Source organism: Nansenia antarctica, assembly GCF_963989245.1.
Source record: "Nansenia antarctica genome assembly, chromosome: 2".
NCBI lineage: Eukaryota > Metazoa > Chordata > Actinopteri > Argentiniformes > Microstomatidae > Nansenia > Nansenia antarctica.
In genome coordinates this window covers 50,275,707-50,292,350 of record NC_137675.1, presented here as the reverse complement: position 1 = coordinate 50,292,350, position 16,644 = coordinate 50,275,707, and the positions used below count along the sequence as shown (strand labels likewise).

At 48.5% G+C, this 16,644-nt stretch overlaps 1 protein-coding gene across 1 annotated transcript in view; it reads right to left on the bottom strand.

Moving 5' to 3' along the window:
- The window catches only part of hook2 (hook microtubule-tethering protein 2), a 24,558-nt gene extending 14,313 nt beyond the window's left edge, over nt 1–10,245 (bottom strand). Inside the window, exons 1-12 of the mRNA XM_080524558.1 lie at nt 10,096–10,245; nt 7,931–8,013; nt 6,250–6,322; nt 6,034–6,084; nt 5,608–5,740; nt 5,195–5,262; nt 4,902–4,964; nt 4,562–4,642; nt 2,805–2,968; nt 1,540–1,680; nt 1,136–1,337; nt 480–590 (exon numbers count right to left, since the gene is read on the bottom strand). Of these exons, the coding sequence (XP_080380684.1) occupies nt 480–590; nt 1,136–1,337; nt 1,540–1,680; nt 2,805–2,968; nt 4,562–4,642; nt 4,902–4,964; nt 5,195–5,262; nt 5,608–5,740; nt 6,034–6,084; nt 6,250–6,322; nt 7,931–8,013; nt 10,096–10,140 (1,215 nt within the window). The 5' untranslated portion in view covers nt 10,141–10,245. The remainder of the gene's footprint in view (nt 1–479; nt 591–1,135; nt 1,338–1,539; nt 1,681–2,804; nt 2,969–4,561; nt 4,643–4,901; nt 4,965–5,194; nt 5,263–5,607; nt 5,741–6,033; nt 6,085–6,249; nt 6,323–7,930; nt 8,014–10,095) is intronic.
- Between the last annotated feature and the right edge of the window lie 6,399 nt (nt 10,246–16,644).

The window sequence follows — 16,644 nt, the reverse complement described above, 5'->3', positions numbered from 1 at the left end:
ATTCCATGGCTTGTCCTCTTTCCGGACACATTGGAATTTTTACCGTAACCCCCGGAGAACCAAAGTTATTAAGCCGCAAAGGGTGCCTCATTTACCGCTGCTGGAGGAAAGTACCGCTTACCGCTGACAGCGGGGAGAGGAAATATTTCTACCCGGGAATTCGCTCCTTGCTGTGTCCACGGCGATAGGAGTGGAGGATCGTAGTTTGAGACTAGACGCAGCCTAGATGTATTCGACCAATCACAAAACAGTTTTGCAAGCGCGTCGCTTCGCGCTTGTGGGTGTGTCTAGCGCTGTGAAGGTCTGAAGGTCTTTTTTTTTTGAGAAATCTGAATGGTGGCGGAGGAAATTCCATCGTGGCGGCCCGCCACGATGAAATGCATGTAGAGGAAACACTGATATATATATAAAAGAAGAAAACCCACAATACCACAGAAACGTTTTATTTCATCCATCCGCCCTTGTTTCCCCGCGCTCACCTCTTTCTCCTTCAGCAGGGCTTCATACTTGTCGTGGAGGTTCTTGTACTCAAACTGCCACTTCTCGGCCTTCAGGGCTTCTGACGAGTGCTTGGTGTGAAGCTCGTGGACCTGCCGGACGACAGAAACACTTCCAATCACATTCTTATAACACTAAAACAGCCATGGGTGGGGTCGTTTGTGAGTAAACGTTTTGATATATCTTTGCACTCGATCAAATTTCAGGACCCTCCTTTCATGTCTTTTCCTAGATATGTGTGTTCTTCCACCCAGTATCCTTACTGTTTTTCTTACTGTTTTTCTGTGTAGGAGGCAGGCTGATTTACAAGACGGCCAACTAGTGGTCGTTGTGTGTAAATAGCAGCTTCCCATTGTAAAGACTATGGTCATTTGACCCGAGGCGGCTCTTATAGTAATAGGCACGGCTGTTCTAGTGTTAATCCCACCCATCGTCCGATCCACAGCCTCCTCTGTACCCTAAAGAGCACCCAACATCATTATCCTCCTCCTCCTCCTCCTCCTCCTCATCCTCCCGCTCCTCCCCCACCCCTTCTCCCCCTCCCCATCCTCCTCCTCCTCCTCCTCCTCCGCCTCCTCCTCCTCCTCCGCCTCCTCCTCCTCCTCTCCTTCCCCTTCCCCCTCCTCCTCCTCCTCACCTGTCTCTTGTAGGTGTCCAGCTGGCTGCGGACAGCGTTGGCCCTGCGTAGCTCCTCCTCCAGCTCGCAGGTGCGCTGCATGTAGACGGTGTTGCGCTCCTCCAGCAGACGCACCTGCCGCCTCAGGTCCCCCAGGTCCTCCAGCTTCCGCTTGTACGTCTCCACCAGGGCCTCCAGGCGGCTCACCTTGTCAGAGGAGTGTCTGTAGGGGGGTGGGGGGGGAGAGGTTAGAAATAAAACGCAGTACAAACAAAGTCCATCAGGGGCTCATCTCATCTAGGGTTCGTACCCCGAAAAAAGCTACCGTCATTTAAACGGCGCGCATCACAGAAGCACAGATGAGACACATTCTAATTTGGAGGGGCAGAGCTGTGGGGGGAGGGGGGTGGGGCTGCTGTGCTCACCGGAGGATGTCCATCTCGTCTTTGAGGGTCTGGGCCTCCTGGGCGAGGCTGGTCAGGTCCTCGTTGCGGTGGGTCAGCTCAGCCACCTCCCGCCCCAGGATGTCCCCCTGCACGCGCATGTCGTCCCTGCTGTTCTCCAGCCTGGGCGGGCGCACGCACACACACCACACAGACACACACAGACACAGACACACACACACAATGAACATAGCGGTGTGTGTGTTGAGGGGGGAGGTCAGTGTGTGTGTTGAGGGGGGAGGTCAGTGTGTGTGTGTTGAGGGGGAAGGTCAGTCTGTGTGTTGAGGGGGGAGGTCAGTCTGGGTGTTGAGGGGGGAGGTCAGTCTGGGTGTGTTGAGGGGGGAGGTCAGTCTGGGTGTGTTGAGGGGGGAGGTCAGTCTGTGTGTGTTGAGGGGGGAGGTCAGTCTGTGTGTGTTGAGGGGGGAGGTCAGGCTGTGTGTGTTGAGGGGGGAGGTCAGGCTGTGTGTGTTGAGGGGGGAGGTCAGGGTGTGTGTTGAGGGGGGAGGTCAGGCTGTGTGTGTTGAGGGGGGAGGTCAGGGTGTGTGTGTTGAGGGGGGAGGTCAGGGTGTGTGTGTTGAGGGGGGAGGTCAGGGTGTGTGTGTTGAGGGGGGAGGTCAGGGTGTGTGTTGAGGGGGGAGGTCAGTCTGGGCGTGTTGAGGGGGGAGGTCAGTCTGGGCGTGTTGAGGGGGTGGTCAGTCTGGGTGTGTGGAGGGGGGAGGTCGGGCTGTGTGTGTTGAGGGGGGGGTGGTCAGTCTGGGGGTGTTGAGGGGGGAGGTCGGGCTGTGTGTGTTGAGGGGGGGGTGGTCAGTCTGGGGGTGTTGAGGGGGGAGGTCAGTCTGTGTGTGTTGAGGGGGGGGTGGTCAGTCTGGGTGTGTGGAGGGGGGAGGTCAGGCTGTGTGTGTTGAGGGGGGGGTGGTCAGTCTGGGCGTGTTGAGGGGGGAGGTCAGGCTGTGTGTTGAGGGGGGAGGTCAGTCTGGGCGTGTTGAGGGGGGAGGTCAGTCTGGGCGTGTTGAGGGGGGAGGTCAGTCTGGGCGTGTTGAGGGGGGAGGTCAGTCTGGGGGTGTTGAGGGGGGGTCAGTCTGGGCGTGTTGAGGGGGGAGGTCAGTCTGGGCGTGTTGAGGGGGGAGGTCAGTCTGGGCGTGTTGAGGGGGGAGGTCAGTCTGGGCGTGTTGAGGGGGGAGGTCAGTCTGGGGGTGTTGAGGGGGGAGGTCAGTCTGGGCGTGTTGAGGGGGGGGGGGGGGGGCGACCTGAAGTTCTCCTCCTGCAGCTGCTCCATCTGACTCTGCAGCAGCAGCAGCTTCTTGCCGGTGATGGTGGTGGAGGCGTCCTGGGGCTCACAGCGCTGCAGCCGCTCCCTCAGGGAGCGAGACTCCACCTGCAGGGACGACTTCTCCTCCAGGGCCACCCCCAACTGAAGACACGGGGGGCACACACACACACACACACACAGACATACACACAGACATACACACACAGATACAGACAGATACACAGACAGAGACACAGACAGAGACACAGACACAGACACAGACACAGACAGACAGAGACAGACACAGACAGAGACACAGACAGACACACAGACAGAGACACAGACACAGACACAGAGAGAGACACACACACACACACACACACACACACACACAGACACAGACACACAGACACACACACACACAATGAGAAAGGAGTCAAGGAGATTGGAGAAGGCAGAGAGGGGAAGACACAAAGCAGTAAGAGGAGGGTGGGAGAGCACCGGACAGAGATCAGCAGACCGTGGCAGATAGAACAACAACAAAAAAACACTCACACATATCCTTCAGAGCGCTGAACACTGCCAAAAAGAAACTTCACATAATACTGTTGGGGGGGAGGGGGGAGAAACAACACGGAACACAAAAAAAAGAAAGAAAAAAAGACACAACAACTGGGGCGAAGGGAGAAGGAGTCTCATGCACTTACACGGCTCGGTGTCTCACACACACACACACACACACAATTTCTTGCAAGAGTACATGCACATTCCCTCCCTCCCTCCCTCCCTCCTCCCCACAAGGGTTGGGCCGCTTCACATGCACGGCCGTGGAAGCACAGTTAGTCAGCTGCTAGGCTACGGGCCCTTGCGGGGCGGGCCGCCGTCTCAATGGTGCAGTTGTTCAGCGTTCCGCCCGGAGGTCACCACCCAGGCCCTCATGATGCAGAGAGCACCAGAGACAGCGGCCCAAAAACCAGGGAGGAGTTCTTAATGATATCTGTTATAGTGGGTACGGGGGTGGAGGGGCGGGGGGGGGGGGGGTCATTAATCAAGCCAATGAGAGTGAATAGGAGAAGGAGAGACTGGGGTCCTTGGGGTTACAGTATGGCACGAGAATTGTTGGTTTCAGGGCTTCACATTGAAGAAGCTGTGTGTGTGTGTGTGTGTGTGTGTGTGTGTGTGTGGGGGGGGGGGGTTAGGCAAGCTGGCATTCCGATAATAAAAGTGGGGGGAGTCTACTTACCTGTGGGCCATCTCTCCAGTTTGAAAACAGCGAAACCCTACACTGAACTTCAGGGACAAACGGCTTGCTTTAGCGTGGTCAAATAAAAAAGGGACAAAGTAAAAAGACAACACTACCGACAAGCTCTTGATACGGTGAACGTGTCAGCGTTATATCACTAATGTGCTCAAAGCATATGGAACAGATAGATATTGCGGACGCATCTTGACTACGGAGCTAACTTGTGAGAAATGTGACGTCATTCCTGGCTATCTAAGTGTCCCCTACGGTCCGAGAACAGTCCTTAAATCAGTGGTGACACAGTCAGCATAGTTTACACAAAACGCTGTCTGGGGAAACCAACCAGTCAAACCAGACCAGGCAAAGCCTCAGCCAAGCTAAATCAATAGGGGGGGGGGGGGGGGGGGCAAAGCACAGAGGTGCAGATCATTACACACAGTCACACTCAGCATGCTAACACTAGTCAGGTCAGAGTTAAACCCCCTCCCTCCTCCGCGACTCCCTCTACCCACCTGGTGCTCCAGGTCCCGACAGCGCTTGCCCAGGTCCTCTTTCTCCTCCACCTCCTCACTGAGGAAGTAATACTTCCTGGACTGGAGAGAGAGAGAGAGAGAGAGAGAGAGAGAGAGAGAGAGAGAGAGAGAGAGAGAGAGAGAGAGAGAGGGGGGTGGAACAGGGAATTATTGAGGACAGAGGGAGGGGTAGAACAAGAGAGAAAGGGAGGAGAAGGAAGACACAAAAGAAAGGTGAAAATGAGATAGCTATTGAAGAATAGATAGGACAGTGGGGGGGGGGGGGGGGGAAAGTTAGATGTGTTCAGAGAACCAGGGTGTAATGAGGGAGGGGCCTCACCTGGTAGTCAAAGTCCCCGTAGGTCTCTGGACTTCCTGGTTCCATTGGTTCTTTGGCTAAGAGCTGCACGACAAAAAGGCAAATCAAGGAAAGGGGCTGGTTCAAACTCCAGGAACACAGAGAGATCACATGATCAATCCCTTTGTCAATACAAAGGGGGAAGTAAGACAACAGGTGATCCACTGCATGTGTTTATAGTCCTTTGAGGGTAGAATCTTGTCAAATAGGGCAAGGGTGAAATGAATGGTGCTTTCATCCACATCATTTAGATCTGACCACAAAGAGACTCTCACCTCCTGTATGGCTGTCATGACAACGTGCTGGACGGACTCCTCCAGGGTCATAATCTGTTGGATTTGTTCTTTGAAGAGGAAAAGAAAATGTAACCAATGATTATCGTCTTAAAGCAGACTTCTACAGCCACAGCGGACTAGTTTATTGCTTCACATTCACGTACCAGGCCCGCTTCCATCGTCAATTCTTTACACTGATGATTAAAAATAAATAAATATGTATTTACTTTTTATTTTTTATTATTCACTTTATCAACTCATCTGACAAGCGGACCGCAGTATTAACCCCTGGCCCATTCCAGTCATACCCTTTCATGTGTCATATGATTCGACTGGGGGAGTTAATCCTGTTAGTCTTACTCTGCACATGGCTGCCTCTCTCCCTCCCAGGGCCCTCCTCTATCCCAGCTCACCTTGCTTCTTCTCACAGCTGACTGCGCAGCCCAGGACCAGCTGCACCAGCTTGCCCAGCTCCGTCACGTCCCCCATCTCTCCTATCAGACTGACGTCTGGCAAGTGCTTGTCTGACACCGGGTGGCCCAGCACCTGCTCGTGGAGCGATGGAGGGAGGGAGAGAGGGAGAGAGGGAGAGAGGGAGAGAGGGAGAGAGAGAGGGAGAGAGGGAGAGAGGGAGAGAGAGAGGGAGAGAGAGAGAGAGAGAGAGAGAGAGAGAGAGAGAGAGAGAGATGAGGTGGGATATTGAGAAAAGATAGGCATGAAATCGCAAACAGACTAGCAGAGGAAAGCTGTGGAAAAGATGTCTTAAACAGGGAAGCAACAATGACATCTGTCTGTGTCTTATCTCATGGTGATCGAACAGAGGAGATGCTTCTACTCACATCCTGGTAATACTCCAGCATGCTCTGAAGTATCTTCTTCAGGTTGCTGACCTGCCGGGAGATAAAAACACATCCTCTCCGTTAGTGAGATGGCAGCGTGGTAAGCGGTCACTCTTGGGTTATCTAGTAGCCAAGAGGCATCGCATCATATCCTGCTGTCTCACGCACACACGCACCGCATGCACGCACCCGCACATGCACGCACACACGCAATACCTTCAGGCGCCAGTTGGCCCCACTCTCCTCCTTGATCCTGCCAAGCCATGTCTCATTAAACCAGGAGGGGTCTCTGTTAACGAGAGAACAGGAAACACTGTTAATGAGACGATGCCACAGGAAGCCACAGGAAGCCACAGGGCAATGTACTTGCGGAATTACATTTCTTTACGACAGTCCCCCCCCCCTCACTCCCTCCCTCCCTCATATGCGTGTCGTGAAAAGGGTGAACATTCAAGCTTACTCGAGGCGAGATATGGAGGAAGTTGGAACATACAGTATGTAAAATAATCAGAGCTTATTGGCAGAACCAATCATCATTGCTGAATTTGTACTGAGTTTCAAAGCACTGTTTGTTCCCTGTGTATGATACAAACACAGAACATTGTTGTGTTCTGGTGTGTGTGTGTGTGTGTGTGTGTGTGTGTGTGTGTGTGTGTGTGTGTGTGTGTGTGTGTGTGTGTGTGTGTGTGTGTGTGTGTGTGTGTGTGTGTGTGTGTGTGTGTGTGTGTGTGTGTGTGTGTGTGTGTGTGTGTGTGTGTGTGTGTGTGTGTGTGTGTGTGTGTGTGTGTGTGTGTGTGTGTGTGTGTGTGTGTGTGTGTGTGTGTGTGTGTGTGTGTGTGTGTGTGTGTGTGTGTGTGTGTGTGTGTGTGTGTGTGTGTGTGTGTGTGTGTGTGTGTGTGTGTGTGTGTGTGTGTGTGTGTGTGTGTGTGTGTGTGTGTGTGTGTGTGTGTGTGTGTGTGTGTGTGTGTGTGTGTGTGTGTGTGTGTGTGTGTGTGTGTGTGTGTGTGTGTGTGTGTGTGTGTGTGTGTGTGTGTGTGTGTGTGTGTGTGTGTGTGTGTGTGTGTGTGTGTGTGTGTGTGTGTGTGTGTGTGTGTGTGTGTGTGTGTGTGTGTGTGTGTGTGTGTGTGTGTGTGTGTGTGTGTGTGTGTGTGTGTGTGTGTGTGTGTGTGTGTGTGTGTGTGTGTGTGTGTGTGTGTGTGTGTGTGTGTGTGTGTGTGTGTGTGTGTGTGTGTGTGTGTGTGTGTGTGTGTGTGTGTGTGTGTGTGTGTGTGTGTGTGTGTGTGTGTGTGTGTGTGTGTGTGTGTGTGTGTGTGTGTGTGTGTGTGTGTGTGTGTGTGTGTGTGTGTGTGTGTGTGTGTGTGTGTGTGTGTGTGTGTGTGTGTGTGTGTGTGTGTGGTCAAAAAGGGACACAGATATAACACCACGTGAAGAATGAAGGTCATCTGGTTTGGACAGATAGTACCCAGAAATGGACAGGCAGGTCTGTGCACATCTGCTTGCACAAACTCACACCTACACACAGAATGTGTAGACCCAGACCTTGAGTAACAGCTCATAATTTGCATAAATATATTGGTTCTGACAGGCTTTATTCAAAGTATGTAACCGTAAAAATCAAATGCCAATGTAAACAAGATAAGCAAAAGAGCTTGGGAACTGAGAATACCTGGGATTGAATGGGACTCACTACTCACACAAATCTTGTTCTATTGCCACTCTATTAGTGAATTTGGAGCTGAAAGTTCTGCAAGTTAAGTTGAAACCCAGGAAGGGACAATGTGCTTTTCCCTTAATAATAGCTGCTGTCTGCCTTTAGGCAATACCAGCACCACCATTATAAACAATCCCACAACACATAGGTTTTGGAACCCAAACAGATTTAGACAGACACACTTACATCCTGTGTAGCACGTGAGCAACAGCCACTCCGCTGGTCAGATCCTGCTTGCTGGTGCATGAGGGCACCTGAAACGTCTGCAGCTGAGGCAGGAGGGAGAACAAGGAGAGAATCAAGTTAGTGTTTTGTTCGAAAACTATGGTTTATTCTATTTAATACAATCTTTTATAAGTTATAAACATATTGAATCAAACAATCCTTAAACTACACAGGTAACAGCAGTGTTTCCTCTACATGCATTTCATCGTGGCGGACCGCCACGATGGAATTTCCTCCGCCACCATTCAGATTTCTCAACCCAAAAAAAAAAAAAAGATTTAGGCCGCTTTTCAGACCTTCACAGCGCTAGACACACCCACAAGCGCTGAAACTGGACCAGTCCGTGTGTGTCGCGAGTATTGAACTTGAGGCTGCGTTCGTAAATTCGCTCTGAGAGCCCCGGAGCGCACACTGGGTTCAACGTCATAAAGGGACCAAGTCATTTGATTGGACAAGAGGCATTCCGTGAGTGCTGATCAGATTTCCAGAGCGTATTTACGAACGCGCCCTGGCTGTCACCCGAACACCGCGAGCTAGCGTAGTGTAGTGTAGTATAGGATGCGTAGTGTAGTGTAGTGTAGGATGGAGAGAGAGAGGAGAAGCCTCTCTATGTGTTACCTATGTCCAGTGTACTAGAACCACTCTAACAGGAGTGTTTGTCCGTGAATAACACCCGCTATGCCCGGGGTAGAAACACAAGACTATAGCTGGATAAGGTCTACAGGTCTACACGGTCATTTTATGCCGTCGACCAGCCCTCTACGACCACGGGAAGTCATGTTAAAAGTGAAGATACTTCTGTTAAACTAAGCTAAGCTAAACATCGCTAATCGCTAACTCCCTCCTGGGCTTAAAGTGACAAGTAATAACGTTGTGAAAAAAAACGTCAGATCAGTGTTTTTGTTTTTATTGACAACGGAATTACATGCTGGAAAAACATGCAGACACAGACAATAAGAGACACACGGGAGAAGTACAGGAAAACATTTTATTTTTTTGGGCCATTCTCGAGTTTTGGCTGAAATTACGTCGTTGTTTTGAGCGCGCGTGCGCGTTTCATGCGCGTGCACGCGAAAAAATCGGCGAAGTAAGCACTACCCGCCACCATTGTAAAAATTCCTGGAGGAAACACTGAACAGTATATCAATATATCAACTACACAGGTAACACTATATCAATATATCAACTACACAGGTAACACTATATCAATATATCAACTACACAGGTAACACTATCAATATATCAACTACAGGTAACAGTATATCAATATATCAACTACAGGTAACAGTATATCAATATATCAACTACACAGGTAACAGTATATCAATATATCAACTACACAGGTAACACTATCAATATATCAACTACACAGGTAACACTATCAATATATCAACTACACAGGTAACACTATATCAATATATCAACTACTCAGGATTACAGATGACTATTTACAAATAATGCTTTCAACGTGTGCTGATTATGCTACCGTGTATGTGTGTGTGATTTGATGGTGGGAGCTTTCTTACTACCGTACTGTGTAATAGACCTTAGCTACCTAGTTAGTTTATTTAAACGGATCCCCAATAGTCATCACCATAGTGAACACTATTCTTCCTGGGGTCCACATGAAAGACAGACAATTGGTTGGCTAGAAAGTTGTTTAGTACACTATTCAAACATTGGCTGATTGCAACAACAAAAAAGGGCTTTTCTCTTTGAAACGTTTATGAGGAGGCGTATTGGCGAGCTGCTCTGCCGTGGGGCTGTGAGGTCTGAGACCTTTGAGCCCTTAAAGAAGTCAGTCAAGTTGAACTTTGAAGCGTGTCCACGAAGGCGGTGTTTGATAGGCTACTGAAGACCAAAACAAACCAACGAGCCATCTTAGTAACTTTTTAAGTTAACATGTTTGGTAGCTAAGTAGCCCGTCTTATTTGAGCTGTTTTAAGCCACTGGCTAACTAAATCCCCTGATTTACTAGTTACTCCGTGTAATTGCCCAATACCTATATGTGATTCCGCCACCTGTTCCATTTCACCCGAGCTAGCTGGATGTGGAGACTGAGGTCGGTTTGGGTGACGACCTCACTCTGGCTAGCTATCGAGCTAGCAATCATAAAGAAAACTTACCCAATTGAGTAACGAATCACATAACTCTGCTTTGTCCAGACTCATTTTGTCTAATGATTATGTGCGGCAGCAGACAAGCAATGGATTCAGCTCCAGGACTTCGAGTTTGTTTCCTATCTCGCACTCCGCCAGGCACTTTCACGCAAGTCAGCCAACCTCGGCCTCCTGTTTGCTAGCTTGACTCTCGCGTTTCAGTTGCGTAGACGACCCCAGCGGGCCTCCGTATAAGGACGTTGTCATGGTAACGGATTATTTTGGTGATCTGTTTTGGCTTTTATCTGTATAAATCTCCGTTGTCTGTAGTGTACACATCTCTGTTGAATGCGTTGGACGGAATTTAAAAAGGCCATATCTAGATTAGATTATAAGTACTATTACTTACGGCTGATTTTACGTAACGTAACGATAGCTACAGTACACTGCCAATGATAGATAGCATGGCGTGATGGGAGCCAGCAAATCTAATCCATAATGTTCGTATTCAGATAGACAACAGAGTGGCTGACGTCAAAACAATAGTCCACTTGTAGCCACAGATAAAAAAAGAAAGTTCCTCAAAAGAACACTAGATGGCTCAAGTTGACAAGATACTTGATCAGATTCAAAGAGATTTCACAGGTGTTTTTATGTTAACTGAAATGAAGTATTTTGCTGCGGACATGAATAAAGTGTTTGAGAAAAAAGGATCGAGAAGAAAATGAAAAGCTATAGCTGATCTATAGCATCCAGAACAGAACACTAATACTTTTTTTACAATGGCCAATTGGCCTAATCAATAGCAAACTGTATCATTTATTGTAATTTATAATAATTGTGTCATCTTTGACTCCGAGCTCAACCTTAACCGACAAGTGAGCTCCGTCGTGAAGTCATGTTTCTACCAACTACGTATCATAGCCAAGATCAAGTCCTTCCTCACCCCCAGTGACCTGAGGAGGGTCGTCCTCATGCTAATTTCATCTAGGCTCGACTACTGCAACTCACTCTATGCTGGACTTCCTGATAAGACCATCTACCGCCTGCAGCTAGTCCAAAATGCCGCTGCCAGGCTGGTGTCAGGCACTAAAATGAGGGACCACATCTCCCCTGTCCTCATCTCCCTTCACTGGCTCCCAGTAAAGAAGAGAGTGAAGTTCAAGATCTGCACCTTTGTCTACAAAGCTCTCAACAGTCTCGCCCCACCCTACATCAAGGACCTCCTGGACCTGTCTTCCACCTCAAGGCCCAGGCTCAGGTCCGACGCCCAACTCAGCCTGAGGGTCCCCCGCACCAACCTCAAGAGGAAGGGTGACCGTGCCTTTGCGGTGATAGCACCGACCCTGTGGAACGCGCTCCCTTCCGCCATCAAGTCTGCTCCCACTCTGGACTCCTTTAGAGCCAAGTTAAAAACCCACCTCTTCGTCAATGATGTTCCCTAAGTCTACTCCCTATTTGTTGTAAATTGTATCCCTTGAGTTGTTCGTTTAAGTAGTCTGTGTCTGTTTGCTTTCTGTGTTCCTTGTCCTTGTCCTTGTCTTTATCTGTTCCTTTACCCGGGCTGCGCCCCGGGCCGATGTAAAAGTTGGATGGGGGGCGCATTATAAATAAAATTAACATTAACATTAACATTAATTTAGCATACATACCCCATATTCCCTCTACATTCAATAAATGCTATATTATTCTAATATAGAGTTTTGGAAATAAACACATGGTTTTGTTGGTTTCCAAATGCCCGGGGAAGCCAAATCTATAATGCTGAGTGAGAGAATGTATATCCCTCACTATAATATATAGTATACACTATAGTGATATTCTATCTACTATAAATAGCTCTCACATTTATCTGTTAGTAAAAATGTGCTTTAATAGCTCAATGTGAGACGCCTCCCAGTATAGTAACATGCAGGCACACACGTAGACCTACTCTTCTTTTCCTATGAACTCTATTTCCCTGCCCACACCTTCCCCTCTCTCCTTCTCACGATTCAAACTAAGCTTACCTACATGCACTTGATAGTGTATTTACCAACTTCCTGTTTGCTCTGGCCAGCCCAACAAGTCAGTTCCCTCCACGCCTACGGTACCTGCTCTCCAAGAACACCTGTATGAAATCTCTGTTTCACTTCCTGTCCCTCCCATCCGGACCTTTCCATCAACTCTGTTTGGACACCTAACAGCCCTTCGTCTGGGATTTTACCATATTTCACTAACTAGAGTTCCTGTTTTTGCCCTCTGTGTAACTGTAGACTGCACATGTTTATTCAAGCCTCAGTCCATCATACGTGTCTAAACATACAGATTGGCTCGCTGTCTGCCAATGTACGTGTTACATAATGTGTCCATCTTCAGAGATAAACAAATAATGCCTCGTTAATTTATTCAGTGATATCTATCATGATTAAAAAATCGGAATTGTATTCTTGTTCATCTCACAGAAGCAGATCATTTTAAACCCCACATCTTCTGCATATCTATCTATATGCCTGTCCTGTATCTGTCAGGGAACAATCACATTTTCCCTTGTTAAAACCATAACACACTGTGTTTACCTGATTTGGACCCACGTGGAAACACTCTTTACACCCCACTGGTTTTCAGTGAGGAATATTCACCTTCCCCTTCTCCCCCCCCAGTCCCTGCCCCCTGTGGGGAACACTTCAGGGGTGTGTGTGTGTGTGTTAGGTTCAGAGAGAGGGGCCTCAGCTTGTGTAACCCAGAATGAGAGTGTTAGACCTGGGAGGAAGTGAGGTTGATGGCTGGGGGGCTCGGTGGTGGAGTTAGTCATACATGAGGGAGGGGTCTGCTGACTAACTCTGAGTGGCGGGAGGTAGGGCGGCGGTGTTTGGCAAGGCCTGAGAGGAGGTTGACTATTTTTGGCCCACTCCTCTTCCTCCACTCTAATTCCTCTTTTCATTCGTTCTTTCTTTCCTTATTCCCCAGATGTGTTTCCTTCCTGAAAGTCAAAAAGCAGTACTTCTCCTCTTTTCCGACCCCAGTGTGACGCACTTGCGTCCTCCAGGGAACTGGAGAGGGGTGGAGGTGGAAGGGCAAACAGAAAAAAGATTGAGTAATTGTAAAAAAAAAAATCAGATGTTGTGGTTTCGTCGGTTGGAAAACAATTCGGGGATGGTTCCTCATTTATTCATTATGTCGAGGGACTTCAACCAACCGCAGAGCTGAAACCTAGGGGACATTGTCACACCATTCCAGACCAAAACTGTAGGCATGACATTTAACAAACACTGTCAAAGTTCATACATCTAGTTCCTCCCTGTATTGAATAGTCCACACAGACATCATTCCCCTTTCAACAGGAACGTTTCAATTTGTTTATCCAAGATACACACACACACACTCACACACACACACACACACACACACACACGCGCGCACACACACACACACACACACACACACACACACACACACACACACACACACAAACGTGATACCAAGCACTTATATATGCTATCAAAACTTAAGCAAACATCTAAGTAAATCATTCAATGCCCTTCACACACCCCTGCACATGGATTAAGTTTGTGGTCGTGAGAACCAATACCACACTGCGCCTTTAAGTACAAGAATTCCAACAATCTGCTGCTGTGCCCAGGCGTTGGGCCCTGGAATCTGTAGGAATGTTGGCAGCGGTTCCGTTTCCCCACAGCTCTTTTCCAGGTGTCAGAGATGCAGGAAAACAAAACAAGCTGAAAAGAAGCGGAAAATGAAGGGGAGTGAAGAGTGAGAGAAGGCGTAGAGGGTTAAACGAGAGATCCATATAAGTCCAATTAAAAGCCAATCTCCAGACGTGAGGTCATCAATAGGCATAGTGAAAAGCAATAAATTGGAGGGCGAAAAAAAAAAAACCTGACTGAGATTTATGGCTCAATGCTTATCAGCACTCTCCTCCTCCTCCCCCGCTCTCTAACCAGAGATTTATAGCTTTGGCAGTGGCAGGTACTCGATAATCTCGCCTCAGGAACCAGAGGAGGGAGTGTTCATCACCAAATGCACGCACGCAAACACAAACGACCGGCCCTGACTAGTGCTGAGCCAAAGCAAGGGGACGCCTGACTTAAAGCACATACTGTAGTAGTGCCAGTGTTTAATATTATTGTATGTTGTAACCATTGCCTGGTAACTCGTGATTAACCAATGTTGTTTTATGTTGTTCACCATATCACAGCAAAGGTTGTCTCACAGGTTATGTATCGGGAATTAAATGACCCTCAAAGTTTTGATCTACACTCACCGAACACGTTATTAGGAACGCTATACTAATATTGGGTATAGGGCCTCCCTTTGCTCTCAAAACAGCCTCAATTCTTCATGGGATTGATTCCACAAGATGTTGGAAACATTCCTTTGAGATTCTGGTCCATGATGACAATTCAGATTCTTCAGGTGCACTTTCAAGCTTTCAATCTCCCGTTCTACCACATCTCAAAGGTGTTCTATTGGATTCAGATCCGATGACTGAGGAGGCCATTGAACAACACTGAACTCATTGTCGTGTTCATGAAACCATTTGGAGACCACTTTTGCTTTGTCACATGGTGCATTATCAAGCTGGAAGTTGCCATTAGAAGATGGGTACAGTGTGGCCATGAAGGGATGCACATGATCAGCAACAATACTCAAATAGGCTGTGGCATTCAAACGATGATTGATGAAATGCAAAAACATACCCCCACACCATTACACCACCTCCTCCAGCTTGGACTGTTGACAGGTGTACAAGTGTTCCTAAGTGTTCTGTGAATGTAGATCTCAACATGACTCACGCCAACATCAGAAGCAACCGCCACAACGTACGACCCACTTCTTTTACAGCCTGACCCAAAGCATCAAACAAAGGCTTTGGCACACAGAGATACACAGACAGATATAACCTGTGATTGGTGTAATAGAGAACACAAGTCTATCACTCGCCTCATGAAAATGAAGGAGTGCCTGAGTCCACTCACCTGGTTTTATTTCTGCTACATGACAAATGGTTTTGTTTGACATTGCTAACAGTTTGAGTGTGTGTGTGTATGTGGGTAATCCCCCCCCCCTCTCTGTCTTTCTCTCTGTTTCTGACACACTCTCACACACACACCTCCCCCTCTCTGTATTTCTCTCTGTTTCTGACACATGTACACACACACACACACACACACGCACACACACACGCACACACACACACACACACACACACACACATACACACACAATCCCCCCCACCTCTCTGTATTTCTCTCTGTTTCTGACACATGTACACACACACACACACAAACACACACACTCACACACACACACACACACACACACACACACACACACAGAGGCAGCACATGGCCAGCGTAGTGTGAGTCATAGTGGCCGGGTAGCGAGTGCCTCCCCTTGGGAGAGTCCCGACAAGCGTCTCTGTGATTATGAACCAGCCTCCCGCCCGAGGGCATCAGGTGGGCTGCCACTCTGAGCAACGTGAGACCGGGACCCATTGTCAAGTGCATAATGAACATGAACACATGCTATACACACTTGAAAGCTGATACAAACACCCTGGAAGATGAAAAGTTTTCTCTTTTTTAGCAGCGTGTATCGTGTGTGTGATATCTGACTCTGGCCTAGTTCTACTACCCCATATTGTTGTTACGTTACCGTACAGCTACGATATTATGACACTGATCTATTGTATGTTGTGTGTCTAAAATAGCATGTTGAGGCATGTGCTGTGGGACCGACCGAAGGTACTCTCTGCAAATCATCGCAATGGATTGGCCTCTGACTCCGGAGCCGACGAGTGTTGTCGCCTGTCGACCTTCAGAAGAGGAACGTTCGAGAGACACGGGGTGGGGGTGTGGAGGGGCGGGGGGTGGGGGGTTTGACCTCCCCTGAGGGGAACAGGCATTGTCACTCCACCATCTGATAATAACCGTGTAAGATTGTATATAATGATGTATTTCACTAGTGTACACATGATATGCTAGGACTTTGACAACTACACTCAGCCTACAGTGTGTGATGTAACACTTGGCCCCATAGTGCCTTCAGCCCAGTGGCATGATAAGAACATAACATGATAAGAACATAACATGATAAGAACATAACATGCATGACACGCCCTCCCGTTGTCAACACGGCTCGGCTTTTGACTGGTTTATGTAACGTGCCTGACAGCACGTCGTATTTCTGTCACCGGGTACAAATAGTAAACATCCAGACCCGTGCTAAAAGGACTTTAGAAGCACTGTTATTTACGTGTAATAAATGCAATAATTGCAGAGGACGACTAATAACAGGGTAGATCTAGTACACCTAAACCTGTTCGTCGCAGTCAGCACTGGGTGAGGTGTTGGAGACACATACATCGCCCTCGCCCACACGCTTAGCCTAAACAAAAGAACAATGTGCGCCACCCTAGTCCTTGCCCTTTTTCAGACACACGCCATACGCCCTTTAACCAAATTGTCGTGAGCGATGCGGTTGCCATGCCAGGATCGCTGGATGGTACTGGCAGAGAGCTGGCCGTATTGACACTGGGGACGATGGGTGTGTGGCTACATGTACGTGACCAGGCTT